At 46.9% G+C, this 19861-nt stretch overlaps 1 protein-coding gene across 5 annotated transcripts in view; it reads left to right on the top strand.

Annotated features, from left to right (window-relative positions):
* Nucleotides 1–19786, top strand: part of AK8 (adenylate kinase 8) — a 94992-nt gene extending 75206 nt beyond the window's left edge. For 3 of the 5 annotated variants that reach the window (XM_061604220.1, XM_061604218.1, XM_061604219.1), the window contains exons 12-13: nucleotides 16263–16343; nucleotides 17919–19783. In XM_061604220.1, the coding sequence (XP_061460204.1) occupies nucleotides 16263–16343; nucleotides 17919–18162 (325 nt within the window). In that variant the 3' untranslated portion in view covers nucleotides 18163–19783. Of the gene's footprint in view, nucleotides 1–16262; nucleotides 16344–17918 lie in introns of all 5 variants that reach the window. The other 2 variants (XM_061604222.1, XM_061604221.1) reach the window with 2 other exon arrangements.
* The last annotated feature ends 75 nt before the right edge of the window (nucleotides 19787–19861 follow it).

Here is a 19861-nt window from a genome sequence, read left to right as displayed (position 1 = left end):
GCTCTTGGAGGTCACTGATTCATAGGGTGGCCATAAGTCGTGATCGACTTGAAGGCACATAACAACAACAACAAATGTAATAAATAAGCATTGGCCATGATTGCTGGGGCTGATGGGAGTTGTAGTTCAGCAACATCTGGAGGGCCAAAGGTTCCCCACGCCTGTTTCATAGGGACAGCTTTTGCGGACTCTGATTTGTGGGGCATGAGATCTTCACGACAGACAAATTGGTGTAGAGAGGAATATAGGAAGCCACCTTATACCAATTCAGATCGCTGGTCCATCTAGCTCAGTATTGCCTACACTGACTGGCAGTGTGTCACCAGGATTCCAGGCAGGGGACATCTCCAACCCTATCTGGAGAAGCCAGAGACTGAGCGTGGGGCCTTCCCCTGCAGCCTCTCGCCTCTCTCTCACAAGGCATCTCAGCTCTCTCAGCCTCTGAAATTCCTCCATCAGAAACAAGGGAGTGTTTGCGCATGGAAACGGCTTCATTCCCAGCAGGTCCAAATGGTAGCATCTTAAAACACCAGCAAGTAGGACTGGGTCATAACTGCTACTCACCATATTGCAAACATTGTTAACAGAGTTAAATATATAAAGCTGGTCCCTTTGGGTGGGTTTTTTGGACCCTCCTTGCAAAAATAGAAATGCTCATAGTTGTTTAAATTGCCATCACTCGCTCATGCTCTCAGTGGCTGTCACTTGCCGTCTGTGGTGTTATCATATAGCCAAATCTAATTGGTAGTAGGTGACATCATCATGCCTCATCCTCTGTCCTGATTGGATGAGGTGATTGCTTTGCTACAGGAAGAGGAAGAAGTTGTTGCTGGGGCAGGGTGGGTGGTTAACGAATAGGACTAAAGCAGGAACAGATGGGGGGAAACAGAATCATCAAAAAAGGGACTTTTCGCACAATTAATTTTCCCCCGCAGGAGAAATTTCTACCCCACTGGAATATCAAGTTTTTTAAAAATATGCAAACCAGCAACTATTTGGGCCAGCTCAGTGTGAGAACAACCCATTTCAGAAGTTGTACAAAAGTTGCATTGTGAAAAATGGCCAGGCAATGACCTGCAAGAGGCATTTTGGTATCACGTCTCCTGAGAGATTATGTCGAAATGCATCCGGAGTCTCTGTTTCCATACAAAATCAACTTGCCCCTTTTGAAATGTGCTGTTCTTTTCATCCCCATTAAGGACACAGCTCTTTCCTCTTAAGAGTCTGGGTGCTGTGGCTGGTTGGCTTGAGCCAACACCGAGCAAACACCAAGTGGCCTGCAAATGGGAAGCTTTCTATATCAGCCAAGAGGATAAATCTTTTGCAAGCCACATGCACAACCTCTCCACTGAGTTATTATCTCAAGTCATCGGTCCTTAACATTAGACATGCAGAAGACCTGTTTGTGTCTCTGATGAGTTCCCAGTGTAAAACCTGAAAAATGTGCCACTCTTTCTGGAGCGATCCGAATCCTCTTCCCACTTCTCTTTTTATTAATTAATTAATTAATTAATTAATTTGTATCCCGCCCTTCCACCAATAGCCCAGGGCGGCAAACAAAGCACTAAAACACTTTAAAACATCATAAAACAGATCTTAAAATACAGCATTAAAAACATTTTTAAAAACAACCTTTAAAAAGGGTTAAAGAGATTATTAAAAAACATATTAAACAATTCATATTGTTTCTTTTCACTCTGTCTGTGGCTGCATACACACCATGCATTTAAAACACGTGGCTTCCCCCAAAGAATCCTGGGAACTGTCATTTGTTAAGAGTGCTAGGAATTGTCACTCTGTGCACGGTAAACTGCACTTCCCAGGATTCTTTGGGGGAAGCCATGTGTTTTAAATATGAATTCAGTGTATACGGCTTGTGTTCCAAAAAGTGTGTGAGAGGGAGAGAATGGAAGCATTTAGTGGACAGTAATAAATTTGGGGTCCGCACGCTCAAGCCAGCCTTGCAAACAATGGTCCAAAAAAAAAAAAAAAGCCATAGTAGAAAATATGGCTGCATGCCATGCTTTTTAATCATTTAATTGCTGAGTGATATTCAATTCGGTGGCTTTAAGTTTCTCTTCCCCCCCCCACAACATGCACCCGCCTTTCTGTACCTGGTGCACCCCCTCATCCGCCTCTCTGGCTCTCGAAGGGGAGTGCCTTAACTACACTGAAGTTTGGCCAGGCTTCTACATATTACAGCAGAGACATGGAGGCAAACAATTGAAGTATTTGAGAAGAATGAAATATGCATGGCTATCTGTGACAGCGCTATAAAGCAGAGCAATTAGCCACGTAATCCGAGAAAGCTGAGGCGGCCCACGGCCCGCGGTTCCCTATTAGTTAAATGCTTTTTGTATCTGCGCTCTCCCATCAAATCAACTAACACTTCCTTTAATTGGTTCATGAATTATACAGCTCGCCCGCATTATAATTTAATCACCAGTAAACATTCCTGGGGCCCCACTGTAAAATGGATCGCGCTCATTAATTCGTTAATTTCAGCAGATGGAAGGAGAAGGAGGATGAACGGTGGCAAAATACCGACTGCCTCCGGCAATGGAAGAAGGAGAGGGTGGGGGGCATTTAGGTTTTTTTTTTTTTTAAAGGGCTGTCAGAAACTCAGTCTGTGAGCTGTCAACAGCCTGGACTCTTTTTCTCCCCCCACATTCCCCGCTTTTCCTTTTCCTGTCCCTCCCGTCACCCCACCCACAGGCTGGAAGTGACTGACGGATTCATATGGAGCCTTGTCAACCCGTCTTTAAACATCAAGCCGGCGGGTAAACCGAACCCAATGTAAATTATTTCTTGTCTTAACGTGTCCCCCCCCCATTTCTCTGTCCCCATGAATATTTCATGGCAGGCAGCATAAATATTAATTCTAATAGCTCTGCACGGTGGTTATTATTTCTGTCTTATGACAAATATTCATAAAATATTCAGCACCCTTTTTTAGAACACTTACACACTTGATTGTGAAATTCCTTTTTCCCGGCTTCCTGGGGACACGCTAAACATATTGGGGTCCTCTTGATGGACTGCTCCCTCCCCCCTTCCAGCCCTCCCTCCCTTCTTCTTAATTAATACTATGAAATATAAATATTTAATCCGATTTATTTTGTGTTTCCCCCAGAAGCAAACCCTATTAGATTGGAGAGGTTCTTTTTGACAGTATTTAAATAGGGAAAATTTATTCCCTATTATGAAATCGGTTACTTTTGACACGTGTGTAAAATGACACATCATCGGCCTTTCCTCCCCCCTTACTTTCTCCCTCCTTTGCATTTCTGGTGCGTCTCCCTGTTCTTCCTTGAGAAAGAAAAAATTAATACTATTCAAGGGAATAGATCTTGCCTCTAGAAACGTTTCTACTAGAACTGTTTGGCCAAAGGATTAACATTGTTTAGTGGGGACAGCCAGTGTTAAACAGTGTTTCTTTCTACTAATAACTCGGCATTTAAACAGTGCATTTCAAGTATTTGAAGACTTTCACAAATATTGTTAACTTGACATAAGAAGAGTCGTGCCGGATCAGGCCAAAGGCCCATCACGGTCCAGCATCCTGTCCTCACAGTGACTGACCAGATGCCCCAATGGGAAGTCCGCAAGCATGACCGGAGGGCAACAGCAACGCTCTCCCCCACCTGTGATTCCCGGCAACTGGCTTTCAGAAGCTTATTGCCTCCGACTGTGGAGAACACAGACTTTGTGGCTAGTGGCCATTGAGCATCTTATCCTCCATGAACATCTCAGTAAACCATATCACTGGTCAGTATCTCCCCTCTATTACAGGAGAAGAGGCTGAGGTGGTAAAAATAGCTGCTTGCGAAAGGACACTCGGTGAAGTTGTGGCCAGGGTGAGATTAGAACCTGGGACTTCTCCACTTGCACTTCAGTTGCACCAAATAACCTCTCATTTTGCTATTAATACAGAAATTCCACATGTCTTATATAGCCAAACAAATGCCATTGTTTTGATGCTGTTCAGTGTCCTTCCCCTCCTTTGCCCTCACTGCCCCCGACCTCATTCGCCCTCATTTCCGTTTCATCTTTTTGGCTCTGACAGTCCACAAGATTTTGTTTACCAGCCCCTGCAATGTCAGTCACGTTGTACACAGCTTCACAATGGCAAAAGGACACAGAAACCCTTTCAGACAGCATCACGGGCTTGGAAAGTTATCTGTTCGGGTTGGTGGCCCAGAGAGTCGCAGTCCTAGCTGCGGGGCAGAAAGTCTGTTGAGCGGCTCACCCTGTGCTGTCAAGCTAAGCTAGGGCCAACAGTTCTGTAAGGTCAGGTGATTCCTCAGATCACCTGATCACACTGCAGTGGAAAGCTGCAGTATCTTCCTGGGCATTTCTCTGTGGCAGAGATACAGCCACAGTTCCTCTGCTTGCAAGCTCTCCTGGCAGTGAAGGAGGGAGTAAGGTGGCCACACCCTGCAGCCAGAGATCCCTGGTTTGAGGGAATGAATGTGGCCCTCTAGGCCTCTCCATCTGGCCCTTGGAACTCTTCCCCAGGCTACACCTCTGGCTGGACCTGCTCCACATCCAAAGTGTTTTTGCCTGGCTGGGATGTGCCCTTGCCTGGATGGAGGATAGAGAGGGGTGTATGAATATGTGTAAAAACCAGGGAGGTAAAGGCCCAGAAAAAACCAGAGGGGAAACACACATTTCCCCCTGTTTCCCCCCCCCAGGCCTTCACATCTCTACCAGAAACTAGAGTACCATGCAAAAGGTAATATGTGCACCCATTGCTCTGCCCACTTTTGCCTCTGGCCCAGCCCACCACCAGCATGTGGTCCTCAGAAGGTTGCCCAGAAAGGGATGCGGCCCTCGGGCTGAAAAAGGTTTCCCCCTTCCCGCCCCTGCCTTATACTATATGCAGCCTGCCCAGTCTTCCGCCCCACCCCTAAGGCAAGCTTCAGGAAGCCTATTGCGTGTCTCTTGAGCATATGAAGAGTGTCTCCCCTGCAGAGCAGCACTGACCTCACAGTTGGCCTTTACACATCCAGGCTTAGGTTTTGGAGGACAAGGGCTCCTGATCAGAGGGAACGCCGGCCACTCTTGTGCTAGGGATCGAACCCTGGTTTGCCAAAGGCGAGAGGTTCGTGGGATTTCACAGGCAAAGAACACACCAGTGGAGAAGATTTGCAACTTTTATTTGAGAGCAGCTGGTGTTTTATGGCAGGCAATGCACTAAAAAGGATACAAGCAGCCACTGAGCACAGATAATCTTACTTTCTCCTTTCAGTTGCCAGGAGCCCCAGATAAGCGGCAACAGAGAGATCCCGGCTGGCCAACAGGTACACAGCACCACTGCTGCTAAGGTCTGTGTTGAAGCTCCCCGAACAGAGGTTCAGGAACCTCATTTATACATAAAAGAACCCCTTGATTTGGGTACAGACTTGCACCTGTGGCTTAATTCATCACACTTATGATGATGATTCTAGCTTTGGTCATATCATTGTTTATCACTTTAGTTGGCCGGCACCCTTAAGGTGTATAGAAGTCCAATTAATTACACCTGCTTTGAAGGTTATATTCTTGGTTGTTAAGAACCTTTTTTGAAGTTTATACCAGCTTAATTGGCTGCACTTGGCCGAAAGGTCAGGTTCCCAACCCTTATCAATGTTTATGAATATTTTTTGGCAGATGAGCCAAAAACATCAACTATCCACCAAAACAGATAAGGACTTCTCCCAAACTTCAAGGATGTTGTCCCGCACAGGTGGCTACTTTTCAGAAAATCAACTAATTAAGTTAGCAAGCTTACAATCTCTTTGGGAAAATACCCAGTTAAGCTTCAAACAAGCGTACAGTCTCCTAAAGGGTCTGGCTGCCAAATTCGCAGACTCAAAGAGTCAAGTCAGAAAATCAGACATGAAGGAACAATTGTCACAGGCCATCTCCTCTCCTCTCCCATCTTCCGCTCAATTTCCCATACAAACCCCACTGCACCGCCACCCTTCCCCACCCCCTACTTCAGAAGCAAGCTTTTTTCACAGGCTTTGGGAGACGGAAGATGTTCCATGCTATAATTGCGTTCAGCGGCATGTACCCTGCCCTGGACTGCTGAGGGAAAGGCGTATAAATGCCCATAAACAAACAAAGCAGTCGCTTGGGGCACCATGCGCCCCACAGGAACCTCTGAAGCCGCCTTACACTGAGTCAGACCATTTCTCCACCTAGTTCAGTATTGTCTTCCCTGACTGGCAGCAGCTCTTCAGGGTTTCAGACTGCGTTCTCTCCCAGCCCTACCTGGAGATGCCGACAGGGATTGAACTGGGGACCTTTTGCGTGGAAAGCAGATGTTCCACCACTGAGTTATGGCTCCTTTCCTACCAGCACTGCCACAACCCACCTGAAAAAGAAGAAAGAGGGAAGACAGCTCAGTATGTCCTTCACAATTCTATGGCTAGAGGTGCTTCCGGTAGGGAGGGCAAGGCAATAGCACCAGAACTCTCCTTTGGATGCCAAAGTACCCATAGTACTTGGGGCAGCAACAGGCTCTCCACCCTCCTTCGGCCATCCAGCTTCTTCTATCACGGAGCTATGGCCCTTCCCCCTAAGAATAAGTTAACTTTCCAGTCTTCGTGCTCTGGATAAAGGTCTGATTGCAATAGGATCCTAGGAAGCGGCCTTGTACCAAGTCGAGGTCCGTGGTTCTTCCATCTCAGCATTGCCTACGCCAGGGATGGGTTCCGCCGGCTGGTGCCGGTGCGAAAGCATTCCGTCAACCAAACGAGCCGGTATTAATTTGCATTTATTCTTTGTGCTCTAGCTGCTGCTTTTACCAACCCGTTTTTCCCCTCACAAAAAAAGGTGATATTAATATTGATTATTTTTAAAGGGAATATTGGAAAATTTGAAAGGAAATATCGATAATTGTTCTTAATATCGTTGTTTTAGAGGTGGAGATCCTTTTTCAAAAATAGCCATGGAAAATCATGACATAAAAATCTGATCCGCAACAACGGAGAATAAGGAAATTAATGGAAAATTCAAATCCGAATTGGGCAGAATTCTAGCACATCCCTAGTCTAGGCTGACTGGCGTCTCTCTGGGACACGTCTTCCCTCGCCCTTTATGGAGATGCCAGGAGCAAACCTGGGGACCATCTGTGTGCAAATCAGACATTGTAACTGCTGAGCTCTGGCTCTTCCTGAATGTGTTTACGATCCTTGGCAGCATCACAACAGAGGCTGGGGACGGCAGCACAGTTTTCCTGTGGCATTGCAAGGGATCCAGACTGAGCCCAGGCAGCAAGCACCAGGTCTTTGCCTCCTTTCCCTGAGCTTCCAAGCCACGGAAGCTCTTTCTTCTCCAAGATGTCCTGCGATTAAGCTCACAATTAGGGGAAATGGGCTCAGCTTGGCAGTCCGCTGATGGAGCCTCCCCCTGCTGCCGCCATCTTTCTCCCTGATCCATGAAGCGCCATCAGAAGAAACACCCGGGGGACTACGGCAATGATGGAATAACAAACGAGAGCCAGGAGGAGGCAGAGAATAAATGTGAGGGTGGTGGAGGGGAGAGGGAGATGTAACGCCATTTCAGAAGCAGATGCTGATTCCACCAATTCCCAGTCTTTTAGAAATAAACTAAAATAAATCAATTTATCTAAAGGAGCTTTACCGAGGCCTTAAAAAGCCCTTAAAACATTTGCAATGTCTGTGCTTGGCAGAGGAGAGGAGAGGGAGTTGTCATCCCTGTATGCTTATGTAACACTCATGAAGTGAGTAATGGGTTGTCTCCAGTGCTAGTCCTACTCAGAGTAGAGCTGTTAAAATTAATCACCATGACTGATCCATTAATTTCAATGAGTCTACCCTGAGTAGGGCTTAGTGGGATCAACCTAATATCCCCAAGTCCTTGCAAATCAAGTGATGGGAAAGGGGGAATCTCTTGCAGATACTGTTGCTCTGGGACCTGTACCCCCCTCCTTCTTCTGCCCCATTCTTTTAAGGCCATGCTCCTCTCATCTGTGGGCAGTTGGCCCTCCCGATGTTACTGGACTACAGCTTCCATCATTCCTCACCGACAGAGTTGTAGTTTAGCAACAGCCAAAGGGCCAAAGACTCCACACCATTGTGTGAAACCTTCCTATGTTCTCCACTGCTGTTAACATGCATGTGTATATGAATTGTGTGGCTCTTGAGAATCCAGTTTCTAATTGACTGGGCTGAAAGCTGATTTCCAGTTGTGTAATAATAATAATAAATTTTATTTCTAAGTTGCCTATCTGGCCGTATGAACGGCCACTCTAGGCGACGTACAAAAGAATAAAATAACATAGAAATACAAATGAACAGCAACTCTACATAATCAAAACCCACCCACATCTTTACAGAATAAAACGAGATTACCCAAAAGTCCCATAGGCCCGCCGAAACAGCCAGGTTTTCAATTCTCGGCGGAAACCTGCCAGGGAGGAGGCATGGCGGATGTCATAGGGCAGGGAATTCCAGAGGGTGGGGGCCACAATCGAAAATGCCCTCTCTCTGGTCCGCACCACCCTAGCTGTTTTAACTGGCGGGACCGAGAGAAGGTCTTGGGAGGCTGATCTCGTCAGGCGGCATATTTGATGATGCTGGAGGCGCTCCTTTAGATAAACTGGACCGAAACCGTGTAGGGCTTTAAAGGTTAATACCAACACCTTGAATTGGGCCCGGTAAACAACTGGTAACCAGTGCAGATCTTCTAGCACTGGAGTGATATGATCACGGCGGCGGCTGTTCTTAATCAAATGTGCCGCCGCATTCTGAACCAGCTGTAGTTTCCGGACCGTCTTCAAGGGTAACCCAATGTAGAGCGCATTACAGTAGTCTGAGAGGAGACCAGGGCATGTACCACCCGTGGGAGCAGATGGACAGGAAGGTAGGGTCGCAGCCTCTGTATTAGATGTAATTGATACCAAGCTGCCTGGCTCACTGCCAAAACCTGAGCCTCCATGGACAGCTGGGAGTCAAGAATGACCCCGAGGCTGCGAACCTGGTCCTTCAGGGGCAATCTTACCCCATTCAACACCAGGTCAATATCTCCCAACCTTCTCTTGTCTCCCACAAGCAGTACCTTGGTCTTGTCGGGGTTCAGTTTCAGCCTATTGCCTCCCATCCATTCACTTACGGACTCCAGGCACTTGGAAATGGTATCCACAGCCAACTCTGGTGAGGACTTAAATGAGAGATAGAGCTGAGTGTCATCCGCATATTGGTGGCACTGCAACCCAAATCTCCTGATGATGGCCCCCAGCGGCTTTACATAGATGTTAAATAGCATGGGAGAGAGGATAGAACCCTGTGGCACACCACAATTGAGAGGCCAAGGGTCTGAAACCTCATCTCCCAATGCCACCCGTTGGTGCCTGTCCGAGAGATAGGAACGGAACCACCGTAAAACAGTGCCCCCTATTCCCATTCCCTCCAGGCGATCCAAGAGGATACTGTGGTCAACGGTATCGAAAGCCACTGAGAGATCCAGGAGGACAAGGAATGCATGTTCTCCCCTATCCAAAGCCCTCCTCAAATCATGCACCAGAGCGACCAAGGCTGTTTCAGTTCGATGTCCAGTCCTGAAGCCCGATTGGAATGGATCTAAATGGCTTCCTTACAAGCAGGAGAGCTTAGGGTGGTGTACTGGTTCAAGCGTCGGCCTTAGAATGGGAAGGTGTGGTCCAAATCCCTGTCCAGGCCCCAATCTTACCAGTGGTTGTGTGAGTCGGTTGCTATATCTCAGGCTAATTACCTCACACGGTTGTAGTGGGGGGGGGGGGAAGGTGTGGTGCAATCAAGCTGTCTGAGCTACTTGAAGGAATTTCAGAAAGATGCGACTGTAATAAAAAGCATGCTTGCCCTGGAGCTGATTGATCCTCCATGTGATATTATCACCACAGAGTTGTATATATTCAGGATTTTGTAAGAGGAGAGAGTGCCTTCTCCCATGTGAGTCCTGGAAAGGCTTGTCAGTTTTTCAGCTGTGAGGGAAGTGGGCCATTGGCTCCCTTCCACTCCTTCCATTTGTCAACCATCAGGCCAAATGATAGAGAGCCTAATTAACACTGGACTATCGTTTAGCTTTAACCACAGTTTCCGAGTTCAGACGTCACTGAGAACTCTGGCTATTTCAAACGCAGAAGCAGATGCTCTTCGCTGCATTTTTGTACACAGTACTTGGCTGGAGATGTGCATTGCAAAAGATGGAGAAGTGCACATTTCAAAGGGTGGCTGTGTTTTGGTCCACACGTCAGAAAGTGCAAATTCAGTAGGTTTGTCTTTGGATCTAATTTCTCCCCATCCCTGATTAAAAGCAGAAGGGCCAAGGCAGAGCAGGGAGAAGGAAAGACCCTTCCCACCTTCAGCTGCGGCAAATGAGCTGCCTGCTCTGAACTGTTACCCTGGATAACAGTGTAGCACAACTAAGAAGGAAGGCTGAATTTAATCACTTCTTCCCCTAAAAGTATATATGTTGTTGTGGGGCTGTGGCAAGGCAGTCCTGGAACATTTGGCAATGGAGTAGTTAACAGCAGTAATCGTAGGAAGTTTATTTCTCTCTCTCTCTCTGGAGAAGGTTTAGACACAGCTGGGGGAAGATTTGGCATTATCAATTATGTTCCATTTTAAGCAAGGATCAGTCAGTGGGGGCCTCTCTTATTTTTTTAAGGAGTGCATAGCAAACAGAATGGAAAGGGGGCATCTGGTCTCTGAGTACAAAGGGGAAGATATATAGGCTATTTTAGCAAACGGAGAGCAAGATGAATGGGCTTCTATTTTTGAAAGTTGCAGTCTCACCATAAAACAAAAGTTAAAAGGCGCACTAAAAGTAGCTTTTAACGAGCAGAGGCTGGTCTGTTTAGGCAGCTGCCTGCACCCAGTAAGCCCCCCTACCTGTCTGCCTTCTCCTGCTTTGTCTCCGTGTTGTCCTTGTACAACTGAGCAGGGAGGAAGGTGAGGACCAAACTAGGATGAGTTGGCTCTGTTGGCCTCTCTGCCTTCTGCCCTACCAGTCCCAATGGGCACCAGCCACCACTGCTTTTAACACTCCAAGAGTCTCAGCTGAAGAGCTTCATGTGACAGATCTCCAGCTTCTGCTTCAGGGCCAAACTCTAGCCCAAAGAATAGGGCATGGAACTGGTGCTCCCCGTAGCAGAGAAATTTGTGGTGGGCCTACCTGAAGGGTATATGTAGGTAGGCCTCTGTTAGGGTGAGAAAATCATCCCTCCTGAGGCCCCCTAAGATGTAGTGAAAGGTCTCCATGTGCAACCTCTTGAGATAGCGGTTCACTTTCTTGAGGCTCAGGATAACCCTTTTCCCCCGGTCTTTGGGGGCATAATGAAGAATATGAGAAAAAACCCTGGTTTCGCTCCTGGGGTGGTATGGGTTCTATATCTGGAGGAGCTGGATGGCCAGCATGACCCTCAGGTGCCTGGAGAGGTCTTTGGAGATTGGGACTGGGAAGAATCTGTCTCTGGTCATCTTGTGGAATTTGAGGGAGTAACCCTGTTGAACTGTCTCTAAGACTCTGCATTCCGAAGCCTTTCAGATACCTGAGAAGCTCACCTGCCTGCTCCTCACAAAGATGTTGGAGGCCAAGCAATCATGCCAGGGTAGAACTTGGGCAGTTTGGCTACATCCACTGCTGATACCTACATAGGTACCTGTTTATGCATGATGTAGAACCCCGTACAACTCATTATAAATAAGTGGCACTTATATGCCACCAAATTAACTATGTCCCGTGGGCACGGTTCACAAATTTAAAACGATAAAATACAAATGTAACCAACTAACGGGTAAAACTGAGTCGGCCCACAATATTTATCTGCCTGGGGCAAAAGATAAATATCATCAGCAGGTGACCTCAGAGTGGCTTCCATAGCAACTAATTTACTCTTAGTACAGTATGTTACATTCAACTTAAAATCATCTGAATAATGAGCATAAAACTGCATTTTCAAAACACTCCGCTGCGGATAAGGCAACAATACAAAGCATGGCAGCAAGACATGGCCATCCCGTACCCTAGACTCCAAACCTGACAAGTTAGCATATCTGCTAAGAGGAATGTGTTCAGATGTTTGCTTGCCTGTGAATACTTTGCTGCAGAAGCAAGAAAGAGAGTCCACTGGAAATTAAATATGACACCCTGGATTCCCAAAAACAAACAAACAAAAGCTGTGTTTTAGCTTGTGCTGGTGTTTGGAACATCTGCTAAATGAAGTTTTTGTATAGAAGAATTCAGTTCTTCCAAATCTGATAGCAATCTATCCAGATTGGAGTCATTAGCTAGTTTTCTCTTACCTTCAGGAAGTTCTTCTAACTCCCCATAAAGCTCTAGATTCAAGCGAGCCAGGTTCTCCTGCACTCCTCTTACGTGATCCGTTTGTTCTATGGGACATTCATTTCCAAATGCTTGAAGTTTGCCAGAGTGAAAGTCAAAGGGATAAGAATGTAAGAGCAAGACTGCTGGATCAGGCCAGTTGCCTATTAGTTCAGAACCCTGTTCTCACAGTGGCCAACGAGATGCCTCATATGGGGAGCCCACAAGCAGGAGCCGAGTGCAAGAGCACTCCCCTCCTGCGGTTTCCAGCAACTGGTATTCAGAAGCATACTGCGTCCAACAGTGGTAGAACATAGCCATCATGGTTAGCAGCCATTAATAGCATCATCCAAGGTACCCACGACCAGCAGGCCAGTTTAGGAGGCCTATGGGACAAACTGCTCTGATCTCCAACAGTAGGAGATGACAAGGAGCCCTCCTCTCCTGGTATCTGTCTGAAATGGGAATGAAAATTGCCATAATTCATCATATTCGTATATTCGTCAGGAACAGAAATCATGCAAGCGAATATGAGTGGTATTAGTTACTGTGTTTGTGTTGGTCTGCAAATGTTATGTAAATATGTTATTTTCTGCATTGTTTTTGATGTTTTCCCCTCCATTGAAATTGATTACCTTCATCTTCCAACCAGCCTTTTAAGTAGAGACCTTATACCTGTCTGTGTCTGTTTTGGAATTGCTTTTTAAGATGTTTTAAGAGATTTTTGAAAAGATGTTTTATTTTTAAAATGTTTTAAGTGTTTTGTCCTTTGTTTACCACCACCACCCCAGCTCCTTCTGGGAGGGTGGGATAGATGATTAATAAATAAATAATTATATTCATTTCAGCCACAGTGGATAGTAAGATGAGTAATGTAGGCTTTAGCAGAAGCCAAACTGTAGCAGAACGGGAACAGTGCTGATTGCAGTGAACACAGGATACGATAAAAATCACTGACTCTTTACATCCCTTTGCCCCCCCACCCAGCATCTGCTGTTCAAGGCGACTGTCTCACTTTTCCTAATGGTAGAGCTGGCCCTGCCCCCCCCCGTTTGCCAGCCCTGAATTTGCTGCTCAAGATGCCAAATTGGTCAGCCCTGGAGAGCGATCAACAAAGCAGCCTGTGGAGTTTCGACAGCATAGGAAGGAGACTTGTGACACTCTCCAGAATGTGCTTATGACTTCTTCTTCTGAAGGCCAAAGCCAGGAGACAGCTGCAGCTCAACGGTGGTTTGTTCCGTGCTTGCGTTTTAGGCAACAAACACACCTGAGATAGGAATGCCGTAGCTGGCTTCTTACAACATTTTCCCCACCCTCTGCTTGTCTTTATTGCTGACACCAAACTGAGTAACAAGACACATTTCCTCCCCCAAAGAGTGTATCTTCCCGACAAGGCACTTCCGAGGTTCATTTTCCTGGCAGCTTCTTAAGCAGGGTGGGCGTCTTTGCCTTTTCCCATCTCAGATTCCTGCTACTTCTTTTTCTCGCGTTAGCAGCTATAAGTAGCAACAAGGCTTCTTGATATGGCAGGTTATAATCCTTTCACTTTTTCTTTTTGTTTATTTGGGAATATAATAAGGGCAGCCGTATCAATTATCAGGGCTGTATAAGCAGACATTGTCTCTTCTCCCCACCCCATTTCTCTGCTTCTGCTAGAATATTCATCTTGAGACATTTCATCACAAGTTACCTGTTCTGACAATCATGATTCCAGATGGTTGTTGGGCAACGGAAACAAAGCTGAAACAAAATGTTTGGAGTGTAAAGGATAAAAGGCTGTTGAAAACTGTTATATTCCCCTCCTGTCTGTGGAATCATTGAGATCTTCAGCTTTTTTTATTATTGTTGTGCTGGGCTGAGTTATTTTTTATTTGTAAAAAGACACAACCTCAATGCGAATGGAAGTCATTATCTGTAAACATTTGAAGAGCGAGCGAGAGGAGCTTCATAATGTGTTATATGCATGCCACAGTAAAAAATATCCTGCTTTCATCTGATATGATCCTCCCCAGTAAGGATAAAATGTTCCTTTGGTGAATGTCTAAAGCTTACACTAACCGGTCTGAGAGGCACATGTGCCAAAAAAATAAAATAAAAAGAAATGAAATCTAAAAACTAAGCACCACAGCTTTGAAGACAGCCACAGGGAGAAATTGCATTCTGAGGGAGGCTTGCAAAAGATCCTATTCCCCGCTCCCTGAAATAAAATAAAATACAAGTTCATTTCCATGCATTTGGAGTAGATTAGGGAGTAGAAAGACAGAAAGCTAAAATAAAAAGTTTTTTCCCCTCCTTCCAGGTTATCTCTGGAAAGTCTTTTGGAACAGAGACATTTTAAATAGAAACATTCTCCACATTATGCAGATGGAGGCATCAGAATCACGGACTTCACTTCATACTGCAGGGTTGGAAAGTGGTGACTGTAGTGCTCCCTCTGTATAGAAAAGAAGTGAGAGAGGTTTAGCCTGGTCCTCTCCTTGAAGTGCTAGCTTGCGGCACACAGGGAGCTGTTTGCACAAGGGAACATTTGAAAATAAGAGCACCCTCCTACCATTAAGTGGTATAGCCCAGAAGCGTACTACTTAATGCTCATCTCTCCCAAGGGTAAAATGATCTCCATGAAGAATGAAGGGGTAGAATGGACTGCCCCACTTCAGACTGCAGGTGGGGGATTCCAGATTTGAATGCTCCTCTGCATAAAAGCAAACAAACAAAAACAACTGTCCATGCAAACAGAAAATGAGCAGATCAAGGAGAAAGCTTCAGTCATAGCCTTTGTGGGTTGCTCATTTTTAAGATTAATATACAAACATACATACGTGCATATTCTTGTTGCAGGGAGTTTTTAACATAGCATTTAAAAATCTGACACCACCACCACCCCTGACCTGCAGTGGTACAGACCAGAATTCTACCACCTCTGCACTCTGCCATTCCCCTGGATGTATAGATCAGGCCTAAGCGATGTTCAGAAACTAAATCTGGGGGCAGAACCAGTGCAGAAAGGCGCTCTTGCACTTCCTCGATAGCCAGTTCTTGCCTCTGTGGAGAGGTCGCTGTCCCTTACTTTGAAACCCCTACTTCAAAGGGGAGGAATCCACAGTCAGGGTCAGCACCTGGCAGGGTCGGGCAGCTCCAAGGGCCCTCGAGCTCTGGGAGGGCCCACTGTTGAGGCCTGCTCCAGGCTCCCCTTCTCAAAAAAGAATTATGGCACTCTAAGGCAATGGAATCTAGTCACCAATTTAATTTCTCCCAGTGCCTCAAAGTGACATTGTGTTGGGTACGGATGTCAGAAGGCATCGTTTTTCATTCTGCCCTGTGTTTGTCATATGCAGCACAGTTTCTGTTTCGCTGCAGTTTGTCTTCTGTTAAAAATGACATTCATCTGCCTGTCTGCAGTGGTGAAATTATGTAACCTTGTGTGATTTACATGGCTACGTAAATCACGTCATTCCCCCCTATTCAGTGCAAAGGAAATGAGATGTAAATGGGGGGGGGACATAATTACTTGTTGTTTGTGGACTGAAAGCAACCACAGCAGCTAATACCAATCGTAGTTGCTGGATAGATTTTTGTTCTGGACATGGGATGAATAAGGGAACACTGGCAATTTCTGCTCTTGTTTGTTTTTGTCATAATTCTCAGACATCCCTGTTTGGGGAAAATTAAAATGGTGCCTAGAACCAGGAATCATGCAAAAGGTCCCTGGTTTCTCCAATTAAGAGCACCAGGCAGCAGGTGATGGGAACAGGCTCTGTTTTGCAAGGTTCTGGAGAGCCGCTGGGAGGCTAGTCCGATAAATACTCTTGACTTGGTCTAAGGCAGTTTCCTGCATCGTTAATCAAACAAAAATTAAAGCTTTAGGAAGAATCGCGATTGTTTCTCAAAAACTAGCCCGTCTGCTGCTTCTAATCATGACTTTAACCATGTAAACATTTTCCTCTCCATAGGGTGTTTTTCCTGAATCTCACAGCTGAAACGATTCTGGAGCGTCTCACTTACCGTATGCTTGACCCGGTCACTGGAGAAAGGTTAGTAGCAGTGATTGAACCATACTGGGGATGATTTCATGGCTTTGCTAAGTTGATCTGAATCTAGGGTGGCTGGGTGTCTTATTTTAAGATATTTATATACCGCTTCAACTGCAAGCATTTCTAAGCGGTGCACATTAAAATAAACCGTACAGAAAATAAAAAGATAAGTTTTTCACAACCCTAAAATGCCTGCTGGAAGATGAAAGTCTTTGTCATGCACCTGAAGTTCCACAAGGAGGGGGGCTGCCTAATCTCAGTTGGGAGGGAGTTCCATGGGCTTGGGAGCCACAACACGGAATGCAGAGGGGACACTGCATTTGACAGAGGACAGTTCTTTGATGTCTGGTCGAAATCTAGTTTCAAGGCAGCCCTAAGAAAGAAGAGCGGGGGGGGGGGGCTTGAAGTTTGCACCTTGACAGTACAGAGCAGGCACGCAGGTCTCAGTATTACCCGCTTGGGTGAGGCGATTGCCTAATTAAATGCTGGTAATCCTTTCTAAATGTGCATTTAGATTCCTGCATTGAGCGGGGCGTTGGACTGAATGGCCTAATAGGCCCCTTCTAGCTCTGCTATTCTATGATCCGTACATACAAATTAGCATGCAAATGTTATACAAATCTGTTGACCCTTTTGGAGCGTGATGTGGCCCCCTTACCCTTAGCTGGTAATCCTGGGTGGAAATCAAAAGAAAATGGACAGCCTTGTGTTGTGGTATCCAAGCCCAGCAAGCAGGATGTGGCGATAGCCGCACCTCTGTTTGTCTTCCAGCTGCAGGGTTTCTGAGATACACTGCCCTGTACAAGGAGGTTCCATGTAGCTATCATGGTTAATAGGGTTCTGGAATCTCGGGTCTGGCTGGAATGCATCTCGGATAATGCCACTTGCTTTCCTGAAAGGCCTCTTTGGGCGAGGGTACACCTACAGGTGCCACACTGGTTCTGTCTGGTTTGCTGTCTTTAAACCTTAGTCTTTTTATAGCTTTCTTATAAATCATGGTTTAATATTGCAAGTCAGCAGCAGGGAACCTGTTACTTGTCAGGGAACCTGAACATTGGCCATGCTGGCTAGGAGTGGGTGGGCTGATAGGAGTTGGGAGCAGAGCCACAGTTTCCACATTCTCTAAGAAGAGGCATTCCTCTTTCTCTTGAGGGAGTGCTTCTTCTCAAGAGAGGCATTTTTCCAACTCTTGCAGCCCGTAGGGCAGGCATGGGAACCTTTGGCCCTCCAGATGTCGCTGAATTACAACTCCCATCAGCCCTACCAAGCATGGTCAACGGCCAGGTAAGAGGGGATTTGTAATTCAGCAACAACACAAGGGCCAAAGGCTCCCCACACCTACAGTACAGGACATTACGTTTTAGATCAGGAATGGGGGGATCCTGTGGCCTTCCAAATGTTGCTGGACTATAACTCCCAGCATCCCCGATGGCTGGCCGTGCTGGCTGCAGGGGCTGATGGGAGTTGGGAGTCCAACAGCATCGGGAACGAACCAGGTTCTGTATTCCTGCTGTCAGTCGTCTGCGTGTGGGATGAGCCACTGTGAGCTTTTTGTTGTCCTTTCCGAATTTCCAGGTACCACACCTTGTTCAAGCCGGCTGCCTCCAAGGAAGCCAGCGACCGCCTCCTGATGCACCCTAGGGATACGGAGGAGGCCGTGAAGCTCAATGTGGAAGCCTACTCCCGTCTCTCCAGCAGCCTGGAGAGCTTCTTCAAAGACGGCATCTTTATCAACGGCGACCAAGACCCGCAGACGGTCTTTGAGTACATAGAGAGCTACATCATCAGTCCGCTCCCAAACCCTCAGAAAAGTTTCTGAGAGCATACAGTAAATGGAGCCCCGCACCCCCCCAGCAGGGAGGTCTGACCCAACGTTAATCCAGGACCGGTTTGCAGTCTGTCCTCGAAAACGGTTTGGCTCTAGGCTGGTTTTCCTTCAGGCTACCCAGCCCGCCCACCCCTCCCCCAAAGGAGAACAAACGGGTTAAGGAAATACAAGCCATCCAACCTTCAAAGCAGGATCCCCTGTAACAGGAATTGGGAATCTAGGACCCTCCAACTGGACTCCCAGCTCCCATCAGCCCTGTTGCCTGCAGGGGCTTATGGGAGTTGGAATCTAACAACATCAAGAAGCACCAGGTTAGACTACAACTCCCACCATCCCTGACTATTGGCCTAGCTGGGGCTGATAGGACTTGGAGTCCAACAGCTTCCTCGCCACTGAATCAGAAGGTATCACCAATCTTCTAGGTTAGGCAGGTCTGGTATAAATAGGAGCCTGGGTCCTCCCTGCCGCCTTCGGCTTTTCAACAGAGCAGGATCTTTTGCTTGCTAGATTTTGGGCTCCTGGCTCCACCCACTCAGGATGCTGACCTGAGGCATCCTCTGCTAGAGATAACGCATCTTCCAAGTCTTGATCCAGGTGTTGCTGCTTTATTCCTTACAACAGGGGTGGGGAACCTGTGGCTCTCTAGAGGTTGCTAGACTACAACTCCCATCATCCCTCAACCATTGGCCATTCTAGCTGGGGGGCTGATGGGAGTTGGAGTCCAACAACAGCTGGAGGACCACAGAGGCTCCCCATCCCGGCCCACAGATAGGTGGTGGGGTGCGGAGAATATTCAGTTAGAATAGAACCCCCCACCCACCGTGCATCTGATTTCTCATTATCCCAAGGGAAATTAAAAGAGGTAATGTTCTTGAATATCAAGCAAACAGGATTTTTTTTTTGTTCTGGTAATCCCAAGTAGGTTCAGTGACAGAAAAAAAGAAAAGCCCCCCCCCCACACACACACACTCCTGTCCTTTCCTGTCTTGGTGATTGTTCAAATAAACCCTTAAGTTTGATTCCCCCCCCCCAAAGTTTTGCCTGGTGTGTCTTGGGTCTGAGGGTGTAGAACAGGCTATCAAAAGCTCTCTGGACAGCAGACATTTCCCATCCAGCCTCGCAGCAGTACTTTTTTTACGAAATCCACTGATGTGCGCCAGGGGGGAAGAAAATTAAAGGGTGCCACTGAAATGTTTGGAGGAGGGACCAGGAAAAGCACTTTCTAAAGAAAATGATAACTAATAACGGCAACAAACGACACAGCTGGAAGCCACCTGCCTGCCTCAGGATCGTTTGGGGGAAAGGTCTGTGGGCCTCGCAGATGTCCTGGCAGAGGGACTCTAGTCCTTTCCTTCAGGTGGCACCAGAGAGCTTCTTCTGCGGTGATACTGCAGAGGTTGCTTGCCACGCTCAGGCGGGCCCTGCTGGCCAAAGGTACTAACAGGCTATGGCAGGTTGGTCCCGTTAGGTCAGCCTGCTGAAGGCTGCAGAAACAAAAGGGGCGGAGCCACCGATCTGAATTTCACTCTGTGCAGTAGGCTAGTTCCTACACAAACTCTCACACCGCTCTCTCCAGGCCAGTAGGGGGCGTTAGCAGCATTCAAGGGCACCTTCCCAGCCAGTCAAAAACACTCTTGGGGTTGGGGGAGCACAGCAGTGAGGGGGGTGGCCTGGGGAGAGTTCTCATGGT

The sequence above is a fragment of the Rhineura floridana genome, chromosome 20 (assembly GCF_030035675.1).
Source record: "Rhineura floridana isolate rRhiFlo1 chromosome 20, rRhiFlo1.hap2, whole genome shotgun sequence".
NCBI classification, from domain to species: domain Eukaryota; kingdom Metazoa; phylum Chordata; class Lepidosauria; order Squamata; family Rhineuridae; genus Rhineura; species Rhineura floridana.
Note: the sequence above shows the minus strand (reverse complement) of the source record. Positions and strands in the feature narration are given on the sequence as shown.